The 24,141-nt window shown below is 37.1% G+C and overlaps 1 protein-coding gene across 1 annotated transcript in view; it reads right to left on the minus strand.

Annotated features, from left to right (window-relative positions):
* Positions 1-22,678, minus strand: part of LOC108678399 (calcitonin receptor-like protein 1) — a 32,956-nt gene extending 10,278 nt beyond the window's left edge. The window contains exons 1-8 of the mRNA XM_018166814.2: positions 22,591-22,678; positions 18,215-18,319; positions 13,839-13,897; positions 13,171-13,274; positions 8,551-8,689; positions 6,172-6,305; positions 5,165-5,251; positions 3,853-3,922 (exon numbers count right to left, since the gene is read on the minus strand). Of these exons, the coding sequence (XP_018022303.2) occupies positions 3,853-3,922; positions 5,165-5,251; positions 6,172-6,305; positions 8,551-8,689; positions 13,171-13,274; positions 13,839-13,897; positions 18,215-18,319; positions 22,591-22,678 (786 nt within the window). The remainder of the gene's footprint in view (positions 1-3,852; positions 3,923-5,164; positions 5,252-6,171; positions 6,306-8,550; positions 8,690-13,170; positions 13,275-13,838; positions 13,898-18,214; positions 18,320-22,590) is intronic.
* Positions 22,679-24,141: the final 1,463 nt, after the last annotated feature.

The raw sequence follows: 24,141 nt of genomic DNA on the forward strand, positions 1-24,141 counted from the left end.
GATGTAGGCGCGTGACAATATTGCTCCGATTACTCGTGTCAGGCGGTAGAGGGTTAAAACCTTAATATTTAAATGTAAACTTTCGCCTCTCAATGTATTTTTCCTTCTATTACTGTAAATTTTTGTCTTTTTTTCTGAAACATTGTCTTCTTCGTAAACTGTAGTTTTCAGTAGTGCTTGCGACCTTGATTTTTGCTGTATTTGTTTCAATCTAATGTATATTAGCAAAGACATTCAGCAGGCTGTCATTACGCGACTAGAAAGATCACAAAAACTTGTTATCATCCGCATTAGATAATTGCAGCTTCTGGGGAAGTACTAAACCTCAAATGGCAATACTAAAATTACTCACAGATGCTAGATGAAATAGTTATTTTATCTAATATAGATTATTTTTCGTTCGTAGATACGTAGGAACTGTACGTATATAATGATTATGTACAGTGTTTTTTTCAAAATAATTTGTCAAGATAGGAAATAATATATATTGATAAATGAGACACTAAACGTTATGTTTTTCATGTTAAAAATCTGGCGTAATTATTTTACCTATGATAGTGAAAAATATCGAATTGATAAAATGAAATGATACTGTCTAGCAGCATCGTCCGCTCAAAGTGAAATTTAATGCCCAACAATGTCACAATTTCAATATAAACAATCGCTACTACGCTTCCTCTCCTCGAAAAGGTCGCGTGTGATGTAAAAGCTGAACCTATAATAATTGATTGTATGAGAAGAGTTCGCCTAAAACAACATCATATTTCATTTATTACATAATTTGATACTTGATGTTGTAAAATTAATATGTATGATAAGTGCAATATGTCTATATTCCATTACACTTATTCCGCTTAGTTTACACATTATATAAATTACTTTGGCATAATGACTTCTTAATTGATATTTGGGCAAGTGTAGACATGGAGGATGGTAGCCTCGCGAATTCTTGTGCAAAACGATATTCTTTGCATTCCATATTGTGAATAGCCTGTTTATTAATATGGATATTCAAGATCCGGATTAAATATTTATATGTAATTATTGGGCCATTCTCCTTTTTATAATATTTTTATATTTATATATCGTGCTCTATCATCAAAGGAAATGAAGACTAAATAAGCAGTTAAACGCTCAAAAGAATTGCATTGTACTGTATTAATTTCAATTCTCCCGCGAACCCATCACCGAAAGTTCGTTCCTAGTATCAAACTGCACGAGCTTCCTCGCAGCTTTTACGCTTATTGCAGCAAAGTCGAAAGTTCCGTAGACATTTCCAGACTATTGCAGCATCGCAAGCTTCTCAACTTATACAACGGCATATCACTCAGAAAAACAAACGAGACTTTGTCCAAATTTGCAATGTGTGCGTCACCTTGACCTAGTGCTCCCCCTGGCAAAATGGCGTATATCAGTGCTACGTGCAGAAAGAACTATTCACTATTTAGACAACACGACACATTGATTATTCTGAGTACCAGGCTGCTGAAGTCGGCTTTTCCTGGAGCTTTGGTGCCGCGCGCATTCCGGCCAAATTGAAAAGTTTGCGTTCCGAAATGCCTTCCTTGCATTATCTTAATTCGTTTCAAATATACAAAAAAACGCGTATTGCGAATCGAGTTCACGTGAAAGCACTCACAGTGAATACGTGCCTCGAATTATTGGAACTGATTATTAATATTTAATGTATTTATAGAAATTTGAAACAGTCGCCCTAGCAGACTAATATTTTATTATTTTATAATCTTACTATTATATTGTATTTTATTATATCATCAGTGCATTATTAACGGGAAGATCGTACTCGACTAAATTCTCTTTCAACCCGTAATGATTTTACCATTAGCATCGCGATACTTACCTTGTGGTCATTTTTATTTATTTATTTTATTTGTATTCATGGCATTTGTATTATTATCGGGATTCTAGATTCCACTGTTCTAAAGCCGCCAGCCTTTGGAACAGTGGTGGCAGTAGAGTGGCAGTATTGTGAAACTGCATCATTGCATGGCAAGCTTCTCTTAACGACATGACACGCCCCATGCCTGTACTAACTGTCCACCCTACCCGGTGATTGTTTCAACCCGGTGATTGTTAAATCCGTCCTTCTACCCGGCGTCGGTTGCAACAGCCCCCAGAGCGGCCGTGATGCCTGAGGTGTGATGATAGCGACCCTGGGGTGTGATGATAGCGACCCTGGGGTGTGATGATAGCGACCCTGGGGTGTGATGATAGCGAGCCTGAGACAGCAGGTATGGTGCGCTGACAGCAGGTATGGTGCGCTGACAGCAGGCATGGTTCACTGACAGCAGGTATGGTGCGCTGACAGCAGGTATGGTGCACTGACAGCAGGTATGGTGCGGAGACAGCAGACGTGCCCAAGTTCCTACGATTTATGTTCATTGCCAATTAGTCACTTTTCATGCTTCATTTGTCATGTTCAGCTTTATCTCACCTACAGCCGTCATTTTCGAATGAAATGCTCTGCTTTGTGAAAAAAAAAACTAAATTCTCCCCGATCAAAGAGTATTTTTTAGCTCTCTGGTCTCGTTGGGTCAATTTATATTTCGCCCATATGTCAAAAAATTAGGAATATATTCATCGCATTTTTTACATTTAAAAGTTTTTCTCGCCTAAAAGCGTTGTTCATAACATCTTCCACTATGGCTTGAATAATAAAATGCCGTGCCCGCTAATGCGGCAACACAATCTAGCCCAACGTCCTTTTATTTTCTACACCGAAAACAGCGACCATTAATATCTGCCTGCATGCCTTGATTCTAGGTAGCCTTCAATAAAAAATGTTTCCTATGAAAGAAATAGCGTTAAAAACTCCGCTCGGGATTCATTCGATGAGCGAAATTTTTGTAATCAAATAGATTTTTTAATTCCGGCGTGAAAATTGCTGATATGGGATAAAGCAATTCTATGTTGAAAAATAGCAGCCACTTTTTCAACAGTAATGCTGATAATAATTCATCGATTGAAACAAAGACTTGATAAAAATCTTTAAAGTGCTCAAGTTCATCAGTCGTACTTTAAGAATTGGCATATTTTTTTAATTTTTGCGCAACAGTTGTGTTGTCCAATAGACCAAAGTAATACCAAAGAATTAGGCTTCAAAAATGCCTGGAATTTTTTTCTGCTAGTTCTGGCTCATCTGGATGATTCAGGACTGGCTGGATATCGCCTTTAACTATACAACTAAATTTCATGAGCCATTCCACGTGCGAAAAATATCAAAGAAAATTTCCATCGCAACAATCGACGATTTCATTAGCTCGGAATTTATCGTTTTACTTCCGGGTTGTTAATTAATTTCACCTTAATTAAGTTAAAGCATCGATGCAATTCTTCCGTTGAACACAGAATGTTTTATTTAGTTTAGGATGTGCGCAGTTTATGACCTGTAAATTTACCGCGATTTCTTGAGGCTTGCAGTTTCTTACATTTTGTGTGTAATTTCTAATTGAGCTCATTGAGAATAAGATAAGGGATATTGAGGATGACTTAGTATTTGTAAAATATTTTCTGTTTTTCTTGTTTATTTAAAACCAAACCAATGTTTGTTGGATCGTTTTATTTCTAACATTGATAAAGTGCATAGAAGTACCTGCATGTAGCTTGCACATATAGGATACATTGACATAAAGGCAGACCATGGCATTTATTTCATATTGAATCATGCTTAATAATGCATCAGCCACTTTATTATTTATGACTATACGATGATTTATAAGTCATGGAAACTTCACATTTTAATAAGTATCCTCTGTCGGGAAACTTCTAATATGAGATGTTAAGAGAGGCGAAAATATTTTTAATATATAAATCAATTCAATTCACTCTCACCAGAATTATGGCGAGACGCGGGCCTTCCAGAATCCAAAAATATGGGCTTAGACTGTAGCCCCACATGCATCTGAAAAAATTAATATTATTTATTAATATTATTATTTTATAGTAGCAAATAACAAAACACGGAAATGTTCGGTCGGGAAAGGAAATGACCGATTGTAGGAAATCAATTTGGAATTCAGTTAAACGTTGTGATTAGTGACAAATTGGATGAACGAGTAATATTCATTGACCATCGTGAATATGCAGAATAGGGAGAAAATAATTTAAATTTTGTCAATGGGAAAATTGACAAAAGACATTTGCTTCGAAATACATCGTGCAATTGCCACAAGTTAAAGTTTTTATTACACAAAGCATCAAGTTTGTTAAGTATAGAGTTTTTAAAAAGTTTCCTCGATGAGAAAATTTAGAATCAAATAGTAAATTGATAAAAAAAATTTTAATATCAATTAAGTTAATAAATATTTGTACATTTTATATGATGGAGATATATTTATTCAACTTTCATTACCTTTAAGCAAATAGCTGCTCCCGATATACGCTTTTAAATTCTACTTTAGCTCGAGATGACAACACATTGCCCCAACGTTACTGGAATGCGCTTGTCAACCTACGAACGAATTTCGAAATTTGATGAAAGCGTATTTGCGAAAACAATTATTTTCTCCGAAAAATATAAGCAAGTTGTTTGTAGTTCTCGGGTGCCAAGCGAGGGAAGATATCTTGATGGAAGCGGTTTATGTAAGATAACAGAGCCTGCGTTTTTTGTAGAACAGCGACGAACTGAAAATTTTTGCTTATAAGCGCGAACAGGTAAATTCTGGATACATGACATAAAAACATCTGGTCTTTAAGTTGAGTAATTCAGTCAAAAATTGGGGTGGAAATTAAGGGTGAGAAATTTAGGGTAGTAAATTAAGGGTGGTAAATTTAGGGTGAGAAATTTAGGGTAGGAAATAACGGGTGGTAAATTTAGAGTGCTAAATTTAGGGTGGAAAATTTAGGGTAGGAAATTAAGGGTGGTAAATGTAGGGCGGGAAATTTACGGTATGAAATAAAGGGTGGGAAATTTAGCGTAGGAAATTTAGAGGGAGATATTCAGCCAGAGAAATTCAGTCGATTTTAAAAGTTTGATTTTAGCCCTAAAGTAGCACTGAGATTCAAACTTCATAGTTTTGAGGTAATTCGTTCTTGTAACAAAGTTTGCTTTATTATGCGAGCTATTCTTAACGGAAAACTAGATTAAAAGAAACTTAATCCCGCGCTGAACTAATCTCCCCAAAACGGACGGAAATTTCCTCACTGCGTGGTGGAGTGATGAGTGACGGTCACGGCCGCCCACACGGCCGTCATCACGACAGGCAGTCCCCAGCCCAGGACGTAGTAAAAACTGTAAAGTTTTTCAATAGAAATTGTTAAAGTTTTAACGCGTAAATTAAACTCAATTAGTGTAAAGTTGCAGGGGACCCTGCTCGCGTGTCCCCGGTTGAAACTCAGTTACTTAGAAGGATCACATGTCAAGTTTATTGTGGTGAAAATAGTGGGCTTATGGCACCAATTTCGTTTGATGAGAAATGCCATTTCTAAAAATTGCAAATAAATTAGCGCAAATTAGTGGACTGTGCATTTCAATGCCGATAAATCGGGTCAAATGGTACGTTTGGGGCAATTAAATCGAGTCAAATCGTATGTTTGGGGTAATTAAATGATAATACCCGCAGATATTTTTGTAATATATTTTAAAGTAAAAAATATCTTCAGGAGAGTCTTAAACTCATGGGATTGCAGCATTGAAAACAAATCGTTCAATGGTGATAGATATTTTGGCAATTATAGTTATAAGAGTCATATTAGATGCTATAAGTAGCAAGAATTTTTGGTTGAGTGTTAAATTAGTTAATATTGTAATTCGTAACATAAAATATACATGGAGAAACCGACAGGTTATTGGTATTCAAAATACATGAAATTAGTGATTGAGAAGCTAATAATTATGATGTCTCTGGCCAGCTGTACTATGTACTTGAAGTTTAACACTAACATGAAGTTTATCAACAACATGAAGCTTATCACCAACATGAAGTTTATCACTAACTTGAAGTTTATCACCAACATGAAGTTTATCACCAACATGAAGCTTATCACCAACATGAAGTTTATCAACAACATATAGTTTATCACCAACATGAAGTTTATCACCAACATGAAGTTTACCACCAATATGAGTTTATCACTTACACGAAGTTTATAATCAACATAAAGTTTATCACTAACACCAAGTTTATCACCAACATGAATTTTATCACTAACATGAAGTTTGGACGGTCGCTGAAGACGGTGATGGTGAGCATGGAGTGAAGGTAGTGGCCCTCTATGAACATCCAAAGGAACATCGCCGTGCGCGCGTACTCCAGGAGGATGTAGAAACTCTCGCATAACATCGCCTGTTGTGGCACAATGGCGTCTGGTTAGATATGTCAGATGCTTAATTTCACACAATATCATTTAGAAAAGAGGATTTTATGTTCTTATTTTATATGTATGTTATGGCATTTTATTTTGATAACGTCGCTGTGATGAAAATAGTATTTTTTTGCTCAACTGAGGCTCTAGCTACACAATTTGTGTAATTTGAAATTTTTACAAGTTCGGAACGTGAATTTATTCAAAACTAATATGACAGAATGTCGTAGCCCAAATACCGTTGTTTGTAAACATAACCTTCTAATAAAATATAGAGAATTCCAGTCCCTTTCAATAAATAATTTTTTTAACTGAGCGTCTTTTGAATTTGTGATCGTGAGCTTGAGGGTTAATATAATAATAGACGCTCGGGAAAATCAATAGGTCACAATGTGTAAATAGTGACACACTTGCTTTCCCTCGGCACGAGCGGGCGTAAAATTGATACACTATTTTGCCGGTACAAACTGGGTCAATATGACCCACAAAGGAGCAAAAAATGCGTCACTATTCGGACAAACTATAACTCATTACTCAGAGTGTACCGTAAGCGCTTAAGGCGAGGGCTTTTGGCCACCCAATTCGTTCGATTTCGCTGCTATCCACGAATTGAAATGGAAGAAGCGAATTCAAAACCCTTGCAGAACTAATGAAAAACTATTAATTTTTGAACGTGTAACAGTCACAGTATTCAAGATTGAATGCCGAGGAAAAATTAGGTTACTTGAATTAACACGTTAACAATGAGGCATTCTAGATGAACCATAGACAATAAAGAGAAAAAGTTAGAGTAAACAACCGAATCCTCGATTATTTGTTGATAAATATTGTTATTTTGACTTTATAATGAAAATTCTAATCGTTTCTTATAGCTTCCAAGTAAAGAAAATCAAGAAAATCTTCGGCCCATTTATGTTGCTCACCAGACATTCAAAATGATGGCATAGTTTCATCAATATACTGCTATAGTTGGAGAACAAACTTACATGCAGAAATGTGAGTTGAAAAATTGCAACAAATTCTGAACGTGAATTTCGAAACAAATGTGACAAAACCTCGTCGCCCAAATACCGTCGTTTGGGAACATAACCTACTGATAGAATATATAAAATTCCAGTCCCTTAAAAAATGAATTTTTTTAACAGAGCTTCTGTTGAATTTGTTATCATGAGATGACTAAAAAAGATTTATTTCATTCGAGTTACCATTTGTTTTATATAACAATATTGTCTTCTAATTTGTCGCATTTCCTCCTGAAGATGCAGTTCTATAGTCTTGCAAATGCTCAATTGAATCCGAATTCAATACCTTTTTTTTAATGTACGTAATTAACCTGCATCAAAATTGTGTTACTTAAAAGATTGAAAGACGATAATTTTTAATCACGTTTTAATAGGTACAATAAACTCTTTTTTTCACGAAAGAGACCACAAGCCAATCAAATTATCTACTAAAAATATCTTCTAAAACTTTATGTTCTTTTGAATGCGCCAACTGCCGGGCCAGGCTTCTAACGGAATAATCATGTTCGCTACTGAATGGAACTTTTTCAAAAATGAGAACATCGAACCCTTTCTGAATAAGTGAGTGAAACTCGTAAAAACTCACACTTGATTTCTCACGGCAAGAGCAGCGAGCGGACTGACGTAAAGTAGATACGCCGTTTTGCCGGTACGAACTGGGTCAATATGACCCACGCAGGAGCAAAAAAGTGCGTCGCTATTCGGACAAACTATAACTCATTACTCAGAGTGTACCGTGAGAGATTTTGGTGAGGGCTTTTGGCCGCCCAATTCGTTCGATTTCGCGGCTATCAGTGAATTAAAAATAAAACAAACGATTTCGAGACCCCATGCCGAACTGATGAAAAACGATGAACTTCTGAAAATGGAAGTGTCACAGTTTTTAACCTGAGAAAAAATTAGGTTACTTGAATTAACACGTTAACAATTAGGCAATTTAGATAACTACGAAATTTTAACAGAGAGAAAAAGTCAAAGTAGATAACCAAATCCCCGGTTATTTAATTATAAATTATGCTATTTTGACTTTATAATGAAAATACGAGTCGTTTCTTACAGATTCCAAGTGAATAAATTTAGAAAATCTTCGGCCCATTTATGCTGCTCATTTGACATTCAAAATAATGACATAGTTTGGCATGACATCCTTCTAATGTTAGAGAACTAACTTACATGCAGGGCTGGCTAATGTGACGTTACTTACAGTGTTGTCGATGCCCTGTTGCCCAGGGGTGTCACGCGTCACATACTGATCAGTGTAGAGCGTCAGACGCACAGTTATCTGTATCATCATGGCACCGAACAGGTTGAGATGCATCCGCGTCCTGTTGTTGCGTAGCGACCTGTTGCAACAAACACAGTGGTAACAAACACTGTGCCAGCAAACACAGTGGCAACAAAGACTGCAATAATCACTTGCAACAAGCACTGCTGCAACAAATATTGCGGCAACAAACACTACAGCAACAAACACTGTGGCAACAAACATTGTGACAACTAACACTGTTGCAACAAACACTGTGGTAACAATCACTGTTGCAAGAAACACTGTGGCAACAAATACTATGGCAACAAACACTGAAACAACAAACACTGTTGCAACAAACACTGTGGCAACAATCACTGTTGCTAGAAACACGGTGGCAACAAACACTGTGGCAACAAATACGGAGTCAACAAACATTATGGCAACAAACACTGAGACAACGAACGCGAACACGGTGGCAACAGACACTGCTGCAACAATCACTGTTGAAACAAACACTGAGGCAATAAATACTATGGCAACAAACACTGAGATTACAAACACTGTGGCAACAAACACTGAGACAATAAACACTGAGACAACAAACACTGCTGCAACAAACAATGTGGCAACAAACACTGTGGTAACAAACACTACTGCAACAAACACTGTGGCAACAAACACTGGCAACAAACACTGCTGCAGCAAACAATGTGGCAACAAACACTGTGGTAACAAACACTACTGCAACAAACACTGTGGCAACAAATACTGTTGCAACAAACACTGGTAACAAACACTGTGGCAACAATCACTTGTAACAAACACAGTGGCAACAAACACAGTGGCAACAAACACTGTGGCAACAAGTACTGTGGCAACAAACATTGTGGCAGCAAACACAGTGGCAACAAACACAGTGGCAACAAACACTGTGGCAACAAACATTGTGGCAACAAACATTGTGACAGCAAACACAGTGGCAACAAACACTCTGGCAACAAGCACTGTTGCAACAAACATTATTGCAACAAACGCTGCTGCAACAAACATTATGGCAACAAACACTAAGACAACAAACACTGAGATAACGAACGCTGAGGCAACAATCACTATTACAACAATGACTGTTGCAACAAACACTGAGACAACAAACTTTGCTGCAAGAAACACTGCAGCAACAAACACTGCTGCAACAAACACTGTGGCAAACAACACTGAGACAACAACTATTGCAATTTCTAACAATCACTGTTGCAACAATACACTGATATATACCCTTCCACACACACTGTTGCAACACTCACTGTTGCAACAAACACTGCTGCAACAAACGCTGTGCCAACAAACACTGTGGCAACAAACATTGTTGCAACATACAATGTTGACCACTCATATAGTCAGGCATATGTTGTCATACCCTGACATGCATGCAAGGGCATTGCCGTACATAAAACTTAGATGCAAAACCTGCTGTTAGATCTTATCTCTGACGCTAATGCGGTCTGGTAGGTGTGATGATAGCGACCCTGGGGTGTGATGATAGCGACTCTGGGGTGTGATGATAGTGACCTTGAGGTTTGATGATAGCGACTCTGGGGTGTGATGATAGCGACTCTGGGGTGTGATGATAGCGACTCTGGGGTGTGATGATAGCGACCCTTGGGTGTGATGATAGCGACTCTGGGGTGTGATGATAGTGAGCCTGGGGTGTGATGATAGCGACCCTTTGTGTGATGATAGCGACCCTGGGGTGTGATGATAGCGACTCTGGGGTGTGATGATAGTGAGCCTGGGGTGTGATGATAGCGACCCTTGGGTGTGATGATAGCGACCCTTGGGTGTGATGATAGCGACCCTTTGTGTGATGATAGCGACCCTGGGATGTGATGATAGCGACCGTAAAATTGGATGATTCCCGTTATATGACAGCAGGTATGGTGCGCTGAAAGCAGGTATGGTGCGCTGAAAGCAGGTATGGTGCGCTGACAGCAGGTATGGTGCGCTGAAAGCAGGTATGGTGCGCTGACAGCAGGTATGGTGCGCTGACAGCAGGTATGGTGCGCTGACAGCAGGTATGGTGCGCTGACAGCAGGTATGGTGCGCTGACAGNTCCCAAAACTTTATGCCGCAATTCAAAGCTGCCTCACTCACTGAGGCAGCTGCCTCGCTGATGCTGACTCAGTCCTGTGACTTGAAGCAATTAACTTGAAACGCCATGCGGGATTGTCGTTAGAGGACGTGGCAAAAAAATAAATCACGGGCAAAAATTCCCGCTCTTCTGTCACGCGGATATGACAACCACAATAATTTCTCACTGAATTGGTCTTCTTGACTTCTTTCTAGCGCTGAGTGTGTTAGTCCCACCTCAAAATGGAAAATTTATGTTCTTAATGTCGTAAATTTTTTTAATTTTCTACGTTAAAAGCTTAATATTTTAATGCAAGACTGTCGCCTCTCAATGCATTTGTTCTTTCTATTAAATTATTTTTTTAAATAAAACATTGTTTTCCTCTTAAATTGTGGTTTTCAGTAATGCTTCAGAGCTTGATTTTTACTGCATTCGTTTTCAATAATCTAATGTATATTAGCAGTGACATTCAGCAGGCCGTCGTTACGTGACTAGAAGCATCACAAAAAACTTGTTATCATCCGCATTAGATATTGCTGCTTCTTAAATCTCACATGTCCATAATAAAATTACTCACGGATGCTAGATAAAATATTATTTTATCTAATATACATTATGTTTCGTTCGTAGATTAATTCGTAGGGACTATACGTATATAATGATTATGTAGTATTATTTTCAAAATAATTTGTCAAGAAAGGAAATAATACATATCGATAAATGAGACACTAAACGTTACGTTTTTCATGTTAAAAATCTGGCGTAATTATTTTACCTATGATACCGTAGTGAAAAAAGTCGAATTGAAAAAAATGAAATGATGCTGCCTAGCAGCATCGTCCCCTCAAAGCTAAATTCAGTGCGCAACAATGTCACAATTCCAATATAAACCATCGCTACCACGCTTCCTCTCCTCGAAGGGGTTGAGTATGACGTAAATGCTGAACCTAGAATTGATTGTGCGACAAAAGTTCGCCTAAAACAAGATCATTCGTTACATAATTTGAGACTTGATATTTAAAAATTTATAATAATATAAATAAGTGCAATAAGTATTGTATTCCATTACACTTATTCCGCTTTGTTTACAAATTGAATAGGTTACTTTCGCATAGTGACTTCTTAATTGATATTTGGGCAAGTGTAGACATGAACTGTGGCAACAAACATTGTGGCAGCAAACACAGTGGCAACAAACACAGTGGCAACAAACACTGTGGCAACAAACATTGTGGCAACAAACATTGTGACAGCAAACACAGTGGCAACAAACACTCTGGCAACAAGCACTGTTGCAACAAACATTATTGCAACAAACGCTGCTGCAACAAACATTATGGCAACAAACACTAAGACAACAAACACTGAGATAACGAACGCTGAGGCAACAATCACTATTACAACAATGACTGTTGCAACAAACACTGAGACAACAAACTTTGCTGCAAGAAACACTGCAGCAACAAACACTGCTGCAACAAACACTGTGGCAAACAACACTGAGACAACAACTATTGCAATTTCTAACAATCACTGTTGCAACAATACACTGATATATACCCTTCCACACACACTGTTGCAACACTCACTGTTGCAACAAACACTGCTGCAACAAACGCTGTGCCAACAAACACTGTGGCAACAAACATTGTTGCAACATACAATGTTGACCACTCATATAGTCAGGCATATGTTGTCATACCCTGACATGCATGCAAGGGCATTGCCGTACATAAAACTTAGATGCAAAACCTGCTGTTAGATCTTATCTCTGACGCTAATGCGGTCTGGTATGTCAACCTCTACGTCCAAGTCAAAGGTTTTCAAAACTGGCACTGAGTAATTGAGTTGCAATTTGCGCTAAAATAATGTGGCACTACAGTTTTCGGCACACCGATGTTCATTGAAGCTGCGAAAGTAGGAGCATGCGTAGCGTCTCAAGCGGCAGTGACAGATGACCAAAAAAAATTAGCAAAATTAGTGCAAAATCTCCGCCCCTGGAAGAGTCTATTTATACTGGACTTTGAATTATATATACCTACCCATCGAAAATTGAGACGTTGTGCGCTGTTTCCAACTGCCGCTCACATCAACTGGGAAATAGAGGTTACTCTTGTTCCAAAAATTAAGCGGAAATTTGGGTAATTAGTGTGAAATACGCTGAGCAGCGGCAGAAACATATTTTTCGGAGCTGAAACATTCATATTTTTCAGCCTAACTTTCCAGAGTCCATATTTTTCAGCCTAACTTTCCAGGTTAGATTGTCTTGTTCTAGTGTCCAAGTACACGAAGTCACCTGTCATACCAGAAACTTGCACTGGTTCGAGAAAACATTACCAAGCTCACGTGCATGAATCCTCAAAATTTTTAAGTTGTATGTCATCAAACGTTTAGCAACAATTATTGCTACACTTATCTAGGTTACTAGCACACACTATTTGACTCACCTGAAGTAGCAGAAAATAATGATAGAGGTGAGGATGGCGAGCATGGAGATGACCAGCCCCACCATCTCGATCACTCGACTTGTCCTCGCGATCTCAATCTTGAACTGCAGCGAGCCAAAAACTTAATTATTTCATTAATCACAAACACCTAATTATTAGTGTTTGTTGCAGATTGATTAGTTTACATGTGTACGGCATTAATAAAACTTAAAAATTTTTAAACTGAAAACTTGGTACCAAAAAATGTTTCTCTCAGCGGAGTTAGCGATTTGTAAAGTCAAAAATTCGAATTTTGGTTAATATTAGTAAATCAAATTTAGTTGTGAGATTATTTGATTTCATTGTAATTCTAAAAGGGAAGTTTTCTGGTAATTCCGCGGTCATGCAATTAATATTGAAGAAGTACCTTTCATTTATGAAATTCATATTGAAATACGTATTAATAAGTGAATGTCTCCAAGACTTTTGTAGCGACGGAAGATGTAATAAAAGCGATATAGGACAGTAGGCAATACATAAGAAGTTATATATAACAAGAAAGTAGTAAATTATATATAGTAAGAAAGCAGTAAGTTATACATAGGAGAGGAGAGAAGAAAGTAGTATGCTATATGTAATAAGAAAGTAGTAAGTTATGCATAGGAGCGTAGATAAGTAAGTAGTACAACCATGGCTTCCTCAGGGCTGTTGGAGTGCAGGTCGTCCATGACAGGATTCACCTGCAATTCTTATCTTACCGTCGCGCCTTAAAAAATATATTGTGGTCTTCCCAATTGAAAATCGCCCGCCGCTTCAGGTAAAAAAGAAAGGGTTGCTCTCTCGGAATCCTGATAGAATAATATGGGAAGAAAAATTGCTGCCGCCATAATCTCGTTTTGATTCGCCTCGCAACCAAGAAGTTTTCTTGCCTTGCCTAGCTGCCTAACTCAATGCTCGTTCACTGCATTATTCTTTATTACCTTGAATTAAATGTAAAAATTTTAAATGTAATTGCAAGATATTAATATTGGCTTGGTTCTTATATTCATTTCCTCATTTATATATATTTTGTATTGTAAAATTTGCGGGTATATTTTGGCAGTCATTCACTGACGAAACTGACCCTTTATTGGGATTGTTATTACGGTATTACTGACTGAATTATAAACGATTACGAACGTCTCTACATATGGGGCGTGTGCAACCCATACGCGGTAAATAAATGTCACACAGGGTAAAAAATGTCTATGTTTTCTTCTATGATATAATTATTTTAATTACTTTGGGGTAGATGAATAAATTATAATATTACCTATTAATTGATCTTGTGCTTCATTAAGCTGGTGAATCTGAATCACATCTACTGTTTCAACATTATCCAGATTATGTTCATTATACATTTCTGATTTCATTTAGAAATGATTTAACAGTAAATATCAAGTTCACTATTTTGTCTGACGAAACAAGTTCAAGGGTACAAATATCACCGGATGCCTGCATCTAAATTCAACACTTTGCCGGGTTAAAAATTACTGCCTACACATCTCGAGCCCAAATCCTGAACAAGTTTTTACGACCAACTTTTTAATCTATCGGAACTATTCAATTCAGCATTCATATGCCACGAAACAATAAGTTTGAGCCTTCCTCGTGATGATATTTCCCGCGATGTTCATTGCAAAAAGTTACTGTAAACAGTTTTTGTTAGCGGGCTTTGTGGATGAGTTTATTACGTGCAGTTTTATCTGCAACTTTACCACAGTGAGGCCAAACATTGTCACACTCATGCATTATTTTATATCATTGTTGAATGTTCACTCGACGGCAGTGAAGGTATAAATTGCATACTATTGTTGAGCATTCGTTCGACTGCTGTGAAGACATTCATGAACGAATTATTATTGTTTAGTGTCCGCCCGACGCAAGGAAGATTTAAGATAGCTTCGTGCGCAGAATGCTTCCGAATTCGAGATAAAAAATACGAAATGCCAATGTAATGCTACATCGACGATGGGAGCGAACTATAGCAAAAAATATTCATACGTAGAACCTGACTACTGTGAGTTTATTTGTATTTAAAAATTAATTGAAAGCGGAAAATTATCATGAACTTTATTATTATTTGACACGTTTAGAATGACTTATATTAATCATTGCTAAATTTTTTATATTTTCTTATAATGTGTCAGAATATAATAATTTATCTTCAGTATGTCTCCAACAGAAAGCTGACGGCTTAAAAACCGGCTCTGGCCAGGGCTGAGTAGGGCCAGCCCTTTATAAATTAGACTAACTAGCTATAAAATCTTGCTGAAAATGATCTGTAGAATGAGCGCTAGGAACGCAGCACAACAGATTAGATAGTACACCGATGTTTCTGCAGGCAGCGCCTTCCAATGCGACGTATGTTGTACCAATATCATTGTGTTAAATAAATTAAAAATATATAGAGGACTCATCGAACTACCCGGTAAGTACTCAATACGGCATTTTTTCACTGATACGTCGTTTTTCACTCAGACGGCAGTACTGCTGCTGTGGCTGACTCTTACTTCACGCGGCCAATTGAAATGGACCCTATACATAAGACGCCTCCATGCTGTACATCCCAAAAGAATCTTACAAACTTTATAAAATATATGGCGTGTGATGATGATATATCGAGTTCTCGTGCAACTACCAACGTTAAAATTTCAAGATGTAAAATATGAGACGATTTAAAGGTGGTCAACCATCTATCATTGGCACCTTGCCTCAGGTCACATAGTTAATTAACGGAGAAGCGCCCTTGTATTTTCATCATCGCACTGCAAAAAGTTTTACGTGTAAACAATGTAAACTGTTCCGTAACTTTGAGTACAAGACGAAACTCACGTCAATTAGCACCTGGCGAAAAGTTAACAAATCGTCCCCTCACTGGGGAGAAAAGTTTAGCACTTTTGGGGAAACGTGAAGTTTTTTATCGATGACTCAGAGTTGTTTGATTACTCAAAACTATCAACGAAACTTCACACTCGACCAAGCATAGAATTTTAACGAGTCTTGAAAAATACAAACTCAGCATCTCGTGAAACAAACTATAAAGTGTTGGACTAGAAGCTCTGGAAATTACTATACAGCAAAATGTATAAATCTTACTGGCGTTGAAGCATTAAAATAAAATTCGCACTATGAAACGCTAGACAAAGTCGGCACAATCAGCTGACAGTGTCTCTTATACTCAAGATTTTTTCTTACTGCTAATGAGACTCGAACCTCAGTTGAATCTCATTACCTTCTCATTACGAATCCTCAAATTTATTGAGAGAATCAGAAACTCTGATTTTGTCAGGGCCTAAATTATAATATTTGATTTATTAAATCTTGAATGTGGAAATAGGATTCCTGTGAGAGCTCGCTTTTTTTCCATTCTGACGGCAGAAGTTCTGGCAATATTCCTTTATTCATAATGTTCTCAGTAGACTTGCTAATATTTTTCTAAAACATTTATTTTCAATGTTCATTCACGATCTAAGTTTATCCTGTGTCATTTGTTAAAAAATGTCAGCCTACCACGGCTAACTTGACATAATGAGCAAAGTTGGTAAGTTAGGTGATGTTAGAAAAAACTTTCGAAGTCAGAAAGTCCGCGGAGGTTGAACTGCGCATCTCGAAAAGGATCTTTTCTTTACCTGCCTGATCAGGAATTGAATATCCTAAGAATATCAGCTTTGACGCTCAACTCTTCGATTGCTTCTGCGTACTATCGAACTGAGCTTCAAATTGTGATTGTGTTTCGCAAAAGAAAAATGGGATCTACATTAAAAGATGTACGAATCCTTTCACGGAAGACGAGAAAACAATAGATTTAAGAATCCTTCTACGAAACATCATAACATGTGATAAGGCAATAAATTTTTTCATTATTTATTGTTATTATTGAATATGCCATTATTATTATTTATTTATTGTTATAATTTTTATTATATTATTATTAGAACGTATAAAAATTACAATTTTCTGTTACATAAGCATGAAATTTCCCTCAAAATATTTTAAATTTTACTCTGCAGGGAAATGTTATGTTCCCAGGAATATAGGCCTACTGTACACCTCAATCTCAGTGCCGTCCAAAAATGCCAATCTTGGATGCACCTTAACTGCCGACCTCACATTTCTGTTCTTCTTAAGACAGCAAAGCTTCATCTCACGAGAATGACGTGTACACAAAAACAGAAGATGCATGTAATTCTTTAAGGCTTCCATATAAATTTTTATTATATTTTTTAATTATTCCTGGATTGGCGTCTGGCGCGATATACTTTTTTTTTGTTACGAGAAGCTATAGGCAAGGGAAACGCTTGCCGTCTTTATCTAAGCATCGTGTTTGCCTTGAAAACCTTACTTGCGTAAATATTGTCCTAAACTCTACACATTTTTGCGTTTATAGTCATTTATGACTATTGGTTTCTAAAATAAATTGCCTCCATTGACTTCAACGCAGTTTTTTACGCACACGCCCTTCTGCACCGAATATAATAACGCTATAAGAGTGCAAAACGTCAGATTATTGTTATAGTGACTTCTTTTAAGTTTATCTGTACCCTTATAGTTTTAGTTCGAACAAAACTTGTATCGATGTTACATGACTGCATGAAATGTGTTTTATGCAATTTATATTTTAAACTCAGGAGCGGAAGCAATTTGAACGGTTAATGGATGCACTTTGTCTAAGTGTGTTGGCTCGGGATGCGAGCCCGAAATATGAAGCTCATCTGTAGAACTGGACTGCTATCATAAAAAGGGCCAGCAGCATTGTCTAAACTATCATTTAGACAACTATTCTCGTGCAATTTCACTATAAACATTTTTAAAAAGTTTTGAAATAAGTTATTCAAACATTTCTACATGAAATTTTGATCTAGGTAGATCTTAAATATTGACGATAGGAATATTTATGTAAAATGTTTTCGCTTACGTAATGCATTCGTCAACTCTTAGATACGGTTCGTTTGAATGTTAATATTAATAAACTTTTGAATGTTAATATTAATAAACTATAATTATAAATTATGTCATGACTCACTGGATGGGTCTGCCCCCTTGATTTGGGGGCATGGGAGCCTGTGCAGAGCGGGGGGCGAGGGGGGCCAGCACAGGAAGCCGTCATATGAAGCTCTGCACCTAACTCCTGTACAGCGAACCAAACATACAAAAATTAAAATAATCAATAATACTTTCCTAATAGTTTAAGAATCAAGAGTTTATAATAATTTACTGAATTATTTTTAATTCGCTTATAATCTATAAGATATCGTGTGGAACTAAGCCTCTACCGGTTTAAAAATCATGGACGCGGCATTGATGGCCAACGGTCACCATATGTCCGACCGGTGACAGCGCGGCTTTGAGTTGTAAGCTACGTTATCGTACAGCCTTGACGCTGCAGTGTATGAATTTATGGGTACGAAATATAGAGCAATTTGCCTAACGTCCATGATTTTTAATGTAAAACGTTAAGGAATGATTTGAACAGTGTTCTAAATGCCTAGTTGTACAATCAATGAGCAATAATTATTGGAACGATGCATCATGAATGCCGATACGGAAAAATGCCTGCAACGACATTGATATTGTCAGAATACATACAATGTACGGAAAAAATTAAAGTCAAATGTTACTGTGAAAAAAGTGTAGTTAAGAGCACTGTGACGTTCAGGAATAGATAAAACATCATCAATTAATCAGATAATCTCTTCTATAACTATAAATTTTCCTAGCCCAAGTCACAAAATAGACAACTCGTTTCTGCATTCCGTCTTATGTGTTCCGTCTTATGTATTCCGTCTTTCTGTATGTCCGTCTTAGCTCCTGTTGTTTCACGCTTCGTATACAAACGGAAGTCAAACGACATCCGTGACGTATCCGACGTCAGTCACGGAGCTAGGAAATGTTTGACAAATTGCTTCCTGACCGTAGATTTTGAAATTATTATCTACAGAATTCGCACTGCTTTATTCACTGGCAATTTCAAAGTATAGCAGTCGAAAGTTTCTAGATTCTAAACTCTTCCACATAATTATACAATATTTTACGTGTGATTTTTTGACATTGTGAAACTAATACAGAAATAAACCAACTTTTTGGAAATAATCCAAATCCAAATTCTTGACGCAGATGAAATGTTTCTGCTTGTCTTCAGAAATTTGAGGAACGATATCGCCTGAAAGTGCAGTTCGTTTCTGAGAGTTGAAATGAGATCTCAGGGACACTCTAATCCTATAACGGCCGTCTCAACTCACGGGCGAGTTGTCTTCTCTGTTGCAAGAATCTTTACGTTTATTATGATGTGTTATATGAAGCATGATTCCATATAATGTGATCATGCCCGTGATGTAATAATTAATTTGGAAAGAAATACCTTAAGTAATAATGTCACTAGATTGCTTTAATCGCAGATTCTAGAACGTTTCTCTATAGAAAACGTTTCGGGGTTCGATCTCCATCGTCAGTTCGATAAATCTAGAGCACAAATAAAGTCAGAAAATTAATAAAGTTTGGAGTAAAAAAACACAAAAGTTAAAAACCTAAATGTACAGACAAAGGGATGAATAATAAAGTATGTACCTATCTATTCACAATTTCTAATGGATAAGAACTGTAGGCAACATTTAAATTAGGCTTCTCTATAAAAATATACAGTAATTCCAAAATACGCAGATCGGAAGCACCATAACTATAAGCTAAAACCTTAAAGTCTGTATCGGACACCGGAACGTTGCACTGTTCAGCGTGAGTGCGCACAGCAGAATGAGGAGGGCGCGATAGTAACTTCCCAGTCCTATAACTCCTACCTCTATGCTTATATATAAGCATATATATAAGCATATTATAAGCATATAAGCCTCTATATAACTCCTACCACACCGTGCACAACTAAATTTATAAACTAGGGACGATCGCATATGAGGAGGAAGGATATCTTTGTACCTAAAAAAACGAACTTATTTTGAAATTATTCACAACTAAGATACGAAAAATAATGTCCGGAAAGTATTTCATAAACAAATCTTTTAATTCTCTTGACAAACTTCGGACGCATGGCCGAAGGATGGAAGAGAACAGTAAACAACATTTGTACTCTCAAGCTCTGGAACAACTTCACTGTATCGCTTGGACATGAATTTCTTCATCTGGGTAAACACGAAGCCAGAAGGAAATCCATTAAGCGAGAAGTTATTGAGCAAAAATTCAAATACAAAATGCATGGCATGGAAAGTCGAGCAAATACGAAAGCCGCGGTGTAATAGTGTTTGAAGCTCGTTAAACTTGAATCTAAAATAACAAAAACTAAAAATGTTGGTGCTTCGGCCGGTGAAAGTTGATTTTCTGTAAACAGGGGTTTGAAAACGGCCATTAGATTTAATAATAACATAACATAGTGATGTCGGCGCTAAAGTGTAGGCCTGATGCGGCCTGTAATATTGCAGTCTAGAAAGGACAAACTATTGTTCGATTCAAGTTCCATGGTAAATGTAATAGAATTATGTTGCAAGTTTAGGTAATCGAATAAAAGTTTTACATGAGAAGGATGTTTGAAAATAAGAAAGAGTTCATCGACGTATCTGTTATAAAAAATTGGCTTAAAATCGGGAGGACAATTGTCAGCCATGAAATCTCGTGAAAACACATAAATATGTTCGCAAAGGTTGGGCTGAGACTGATGCCCAAACCGTCAATCTGTTTGTAAAATTTACCAGCAAATATGAATATCGAATTTAGAACTGATAATTCTAGCAGGGATTAAAAAAGATGCTGTTCAAACCAATAACAGTATCATGAATATCTTTAAACAGAGTATTTAGACAGATCTCAATAGTTTCAAAAAGTGGCATATTTGTAAATAAATTTTACACGTCAAAAGAGGCCATTGTTAAGTCCTGAACATCAGTAAAATCTTTCAAGCGGTCAACAAAAGTGTAAGAATTGGCTACTGTTTACTGGTTAGTTGTAGCACCGTTTAAGACAGGAACTAAAAACTTAGCCAGTTTAAAGCTAGGGGAATTATATGCGGCAAAAATTGGTCGGAATTGAAACTTTGAGGCAAAATCGGACTTATAAATTTTAGGTAAGCCGAAAGCTGGAAGCTCCAGCTTTAGGTAAGCTGGAGCTGGTTTCCGAAACGTTTTCTATAGAGATATACTGAATTTTTGTGGTGATTTCTTCGCTTTTAAATTTCTAAAAAATACCTTCTGTTAACAATCTTGGCCGTTCAAAATCTTTTTGTTTGAAGCGAATTAATGTTCAAATAGTCGAAACGAATCGTACCAACGTTTTATGAACTATTATACATTAAATAATCCTAGTTGACTCCTATTCTCTTCAAATTAAAATTTAGTACAGTTGTCCACTCTTCTCGTTTAATGTAGACTCTATAAGTAGGAAAACGTTACATGAAATGAATACAATTCGTCCCATGAGGGGTGGAGAACTCATCGCTTTATTGATATGAACACACATCAAGTGTGTTCATATCAACACACTTGATGCTCATCACATAACGCACCTGCTTACGGTCACGATCGACTGACCGTCTTATTTAGGGCGACTATATTACTTCTATCATTATACTAGGCTTCTTCCTCGTGTGTGATAGAAAAATCTCCCAATGTTATATTATGAAATATCCTTTCCGAAGAATAAATTCATTTGACAGTAATAGCATTATTTAGTTGAAATATTCTAAAAATTAATAATTGAAAATTATTTGCAAACAAGGTATCCTGGTGCGTGATGAGTGATGACATTCGATATTAAAAACTGAATTAAATTATACGGTCATTTGTTCTATCCTTATTGACTCTCTATTCTGTTGTAAAAATAAAATAAACGATTTTGTTATAATATCTACGAGGGTATTGGTATCCCGCTAGGATGTGCGTCCTCTGTTCATCGCTGGTGCCACCTTTTATTGTAAGCATAGCCAATGTAGGCGCGGAGGCAGTATTCCTCACTCTTGATTGTGCTGCTCTGGACGAGAGCGCGCAAGTCCTTTTTAAACCGCCTTTCCTCTTGAGAAACGTGATTTTTTGAAGATAGCTTCTCGTCACGTAATTTCTACTTTATGAAATTGCCAAAAAGACTAGTCTTTGGACCCACGTTCCAATTCTGTATCTAGTTCGTATGTTCCCCACTTCGTCTTTGTCCAATAATAAGCAAAGACACCGCTTGCTCTTTTTTTCTTGCTCTTTTGAGCACCTACAATAGTGACCTACGAAATATACGATAAAAACATATTAAAGTCCATTCAAATTTACTGATCACAATAATGTAAATTAAAACCGCCGTAACTTTGAAAAAGCATAAAAAATTATTTTTATAAAGCAAAATTGGGATCGATAGATCATGGAAAGTTTGTATATAGTTTGAGAGATTGTTAAGCTAACTGTAAGGTACACCCACCATCGAACTGCGTGGCGTTGACATCCAGTTGATGGTAGTGCTGCAGGCAGTCTTTCTGGGATGCGAAGCTCTCCGACAGTCTGTTCATGTCCCCGGTTATATACTAGGCTTCTTCCTCGTGTGTGATAGAAAAATCTCCCAATGTTATATTATGAAATATCCTTTCCGAAGAATAAATTCATTTGACAGTAATAGCATTATTTAGTTGAAATATTCTAAAAATTAATAATTGAAAATTATTTGCAAACAAGGTATCCTGGTGCGTGATGAGTGATGACATTCGATATTAAAAACTGAATTAAATTATACGGTCATTTGTTCTATCCTTATTGACTCTCTATTCTGTTGTAAAAATAAAATAAACGATTTGGTTTTACTAATATCTGTAAGGGTATTGGTATCCCGCTAGGATGTGCGTCCTATGTTCAAGCTGGTGCAACCTATAATTGTAAGCATAGCCAATGTAGGCGCGGAGGCGGTATTCCTCACTCTTGATTGTGCTGCTCTGGACGAGAGCGGACAAGTCCTGTTTAGACCGCCATTCATCGTTTCTCGTCACGTAATGGCGGTGTTTCTCGTCACGTAATTTCTACGTGGTGAAATTGCCAGTAAGACTAGTCTTTGGACCCAAGTTCCAATTCTGTATCAAGTTCGTATGTTCCCCAGTTCGTCTTTGTCCAATGATAAGCCAAGACATTGCTGTCTTTCCTTTACCGGAGATTAGGTCGAGCCTAACAGCAAATGTTAACGGCCCTACTGCATGTGGAAGCCCTTGCTCTTTTGAGCACCTACAATAGTGACCTACGAAATATACGATAAAAACATATTAAAGTCCATTCAAATTTACTGATCACAAGAATGTAAATTAAAACCGCCGTAACTTTGAAAAAGCATAAAAAATTATTTTTATAAAGCAAAATTGGGATCGATAGATCATGGAAAGTTTGTATATAGTTTGAGAGATTGTTAAGCTAACTGTAAGGTACACCCACCATCGAACTGCGTGGCGTTGACATCCAGTTGATGGTAGTGCTGCAGGCAGTCTTTCTGGGATGCGAAGCTCTCCGACAGTCTGTTCATGTCCCCGGTTATGGAGAACGCTGTGTTCGAGACCTTCTTGCTTGCTGGAATCCGTCTTACTTGCTGGAGACAGTCTTACTCGCTGAACGGTTTGAAAATTTGCACCCAATCGTGTGGTCAAAGACTGGTTGAGAAATGAAGGCTTACGAGATTTTGCACCGTGTCAAGGGTCGGCTGAAGACATGAGAGTTATGGAACATGAATACATCAGAGATCAACTTAAACTTCAACTCTGGATTAAAGTTCTACAAAGACTCAAAGTTATTCTCTGAAGTGAGGTTTAATAGAGGATTAAATTTACAAACTTTTAAAAGTCATACAGTAATTCAGGGTTCAATACTAGTAAAGTTCTGCTCTGAGTCAAAGTTATACACTGAATCAAGGTTCAACACTGAATTAAAGTTCAGAAATAAATTAAATTTCTACGCTTGATCCTTTTTCAGCGCTAGATAGAGGTTCTACGTTCAGTGC

This window comes from Hyalella azteca, unplaced genomic scaffold, assembly GCF_000764305.2.
Source record: "Hyalella azteca isolate HAZT.00-mixed unplaced genomic scaffold, Hazt_2.0.2 contig16722, whole genome shotgun sequence".
Taxonomy (NCBI): domain Eukaryota; kingdom Metazoa; phylum Arthropoda; class Malacostraca; order Amphipoda; family Hyalellidae; genus Hyalella; species Hyalella azteca.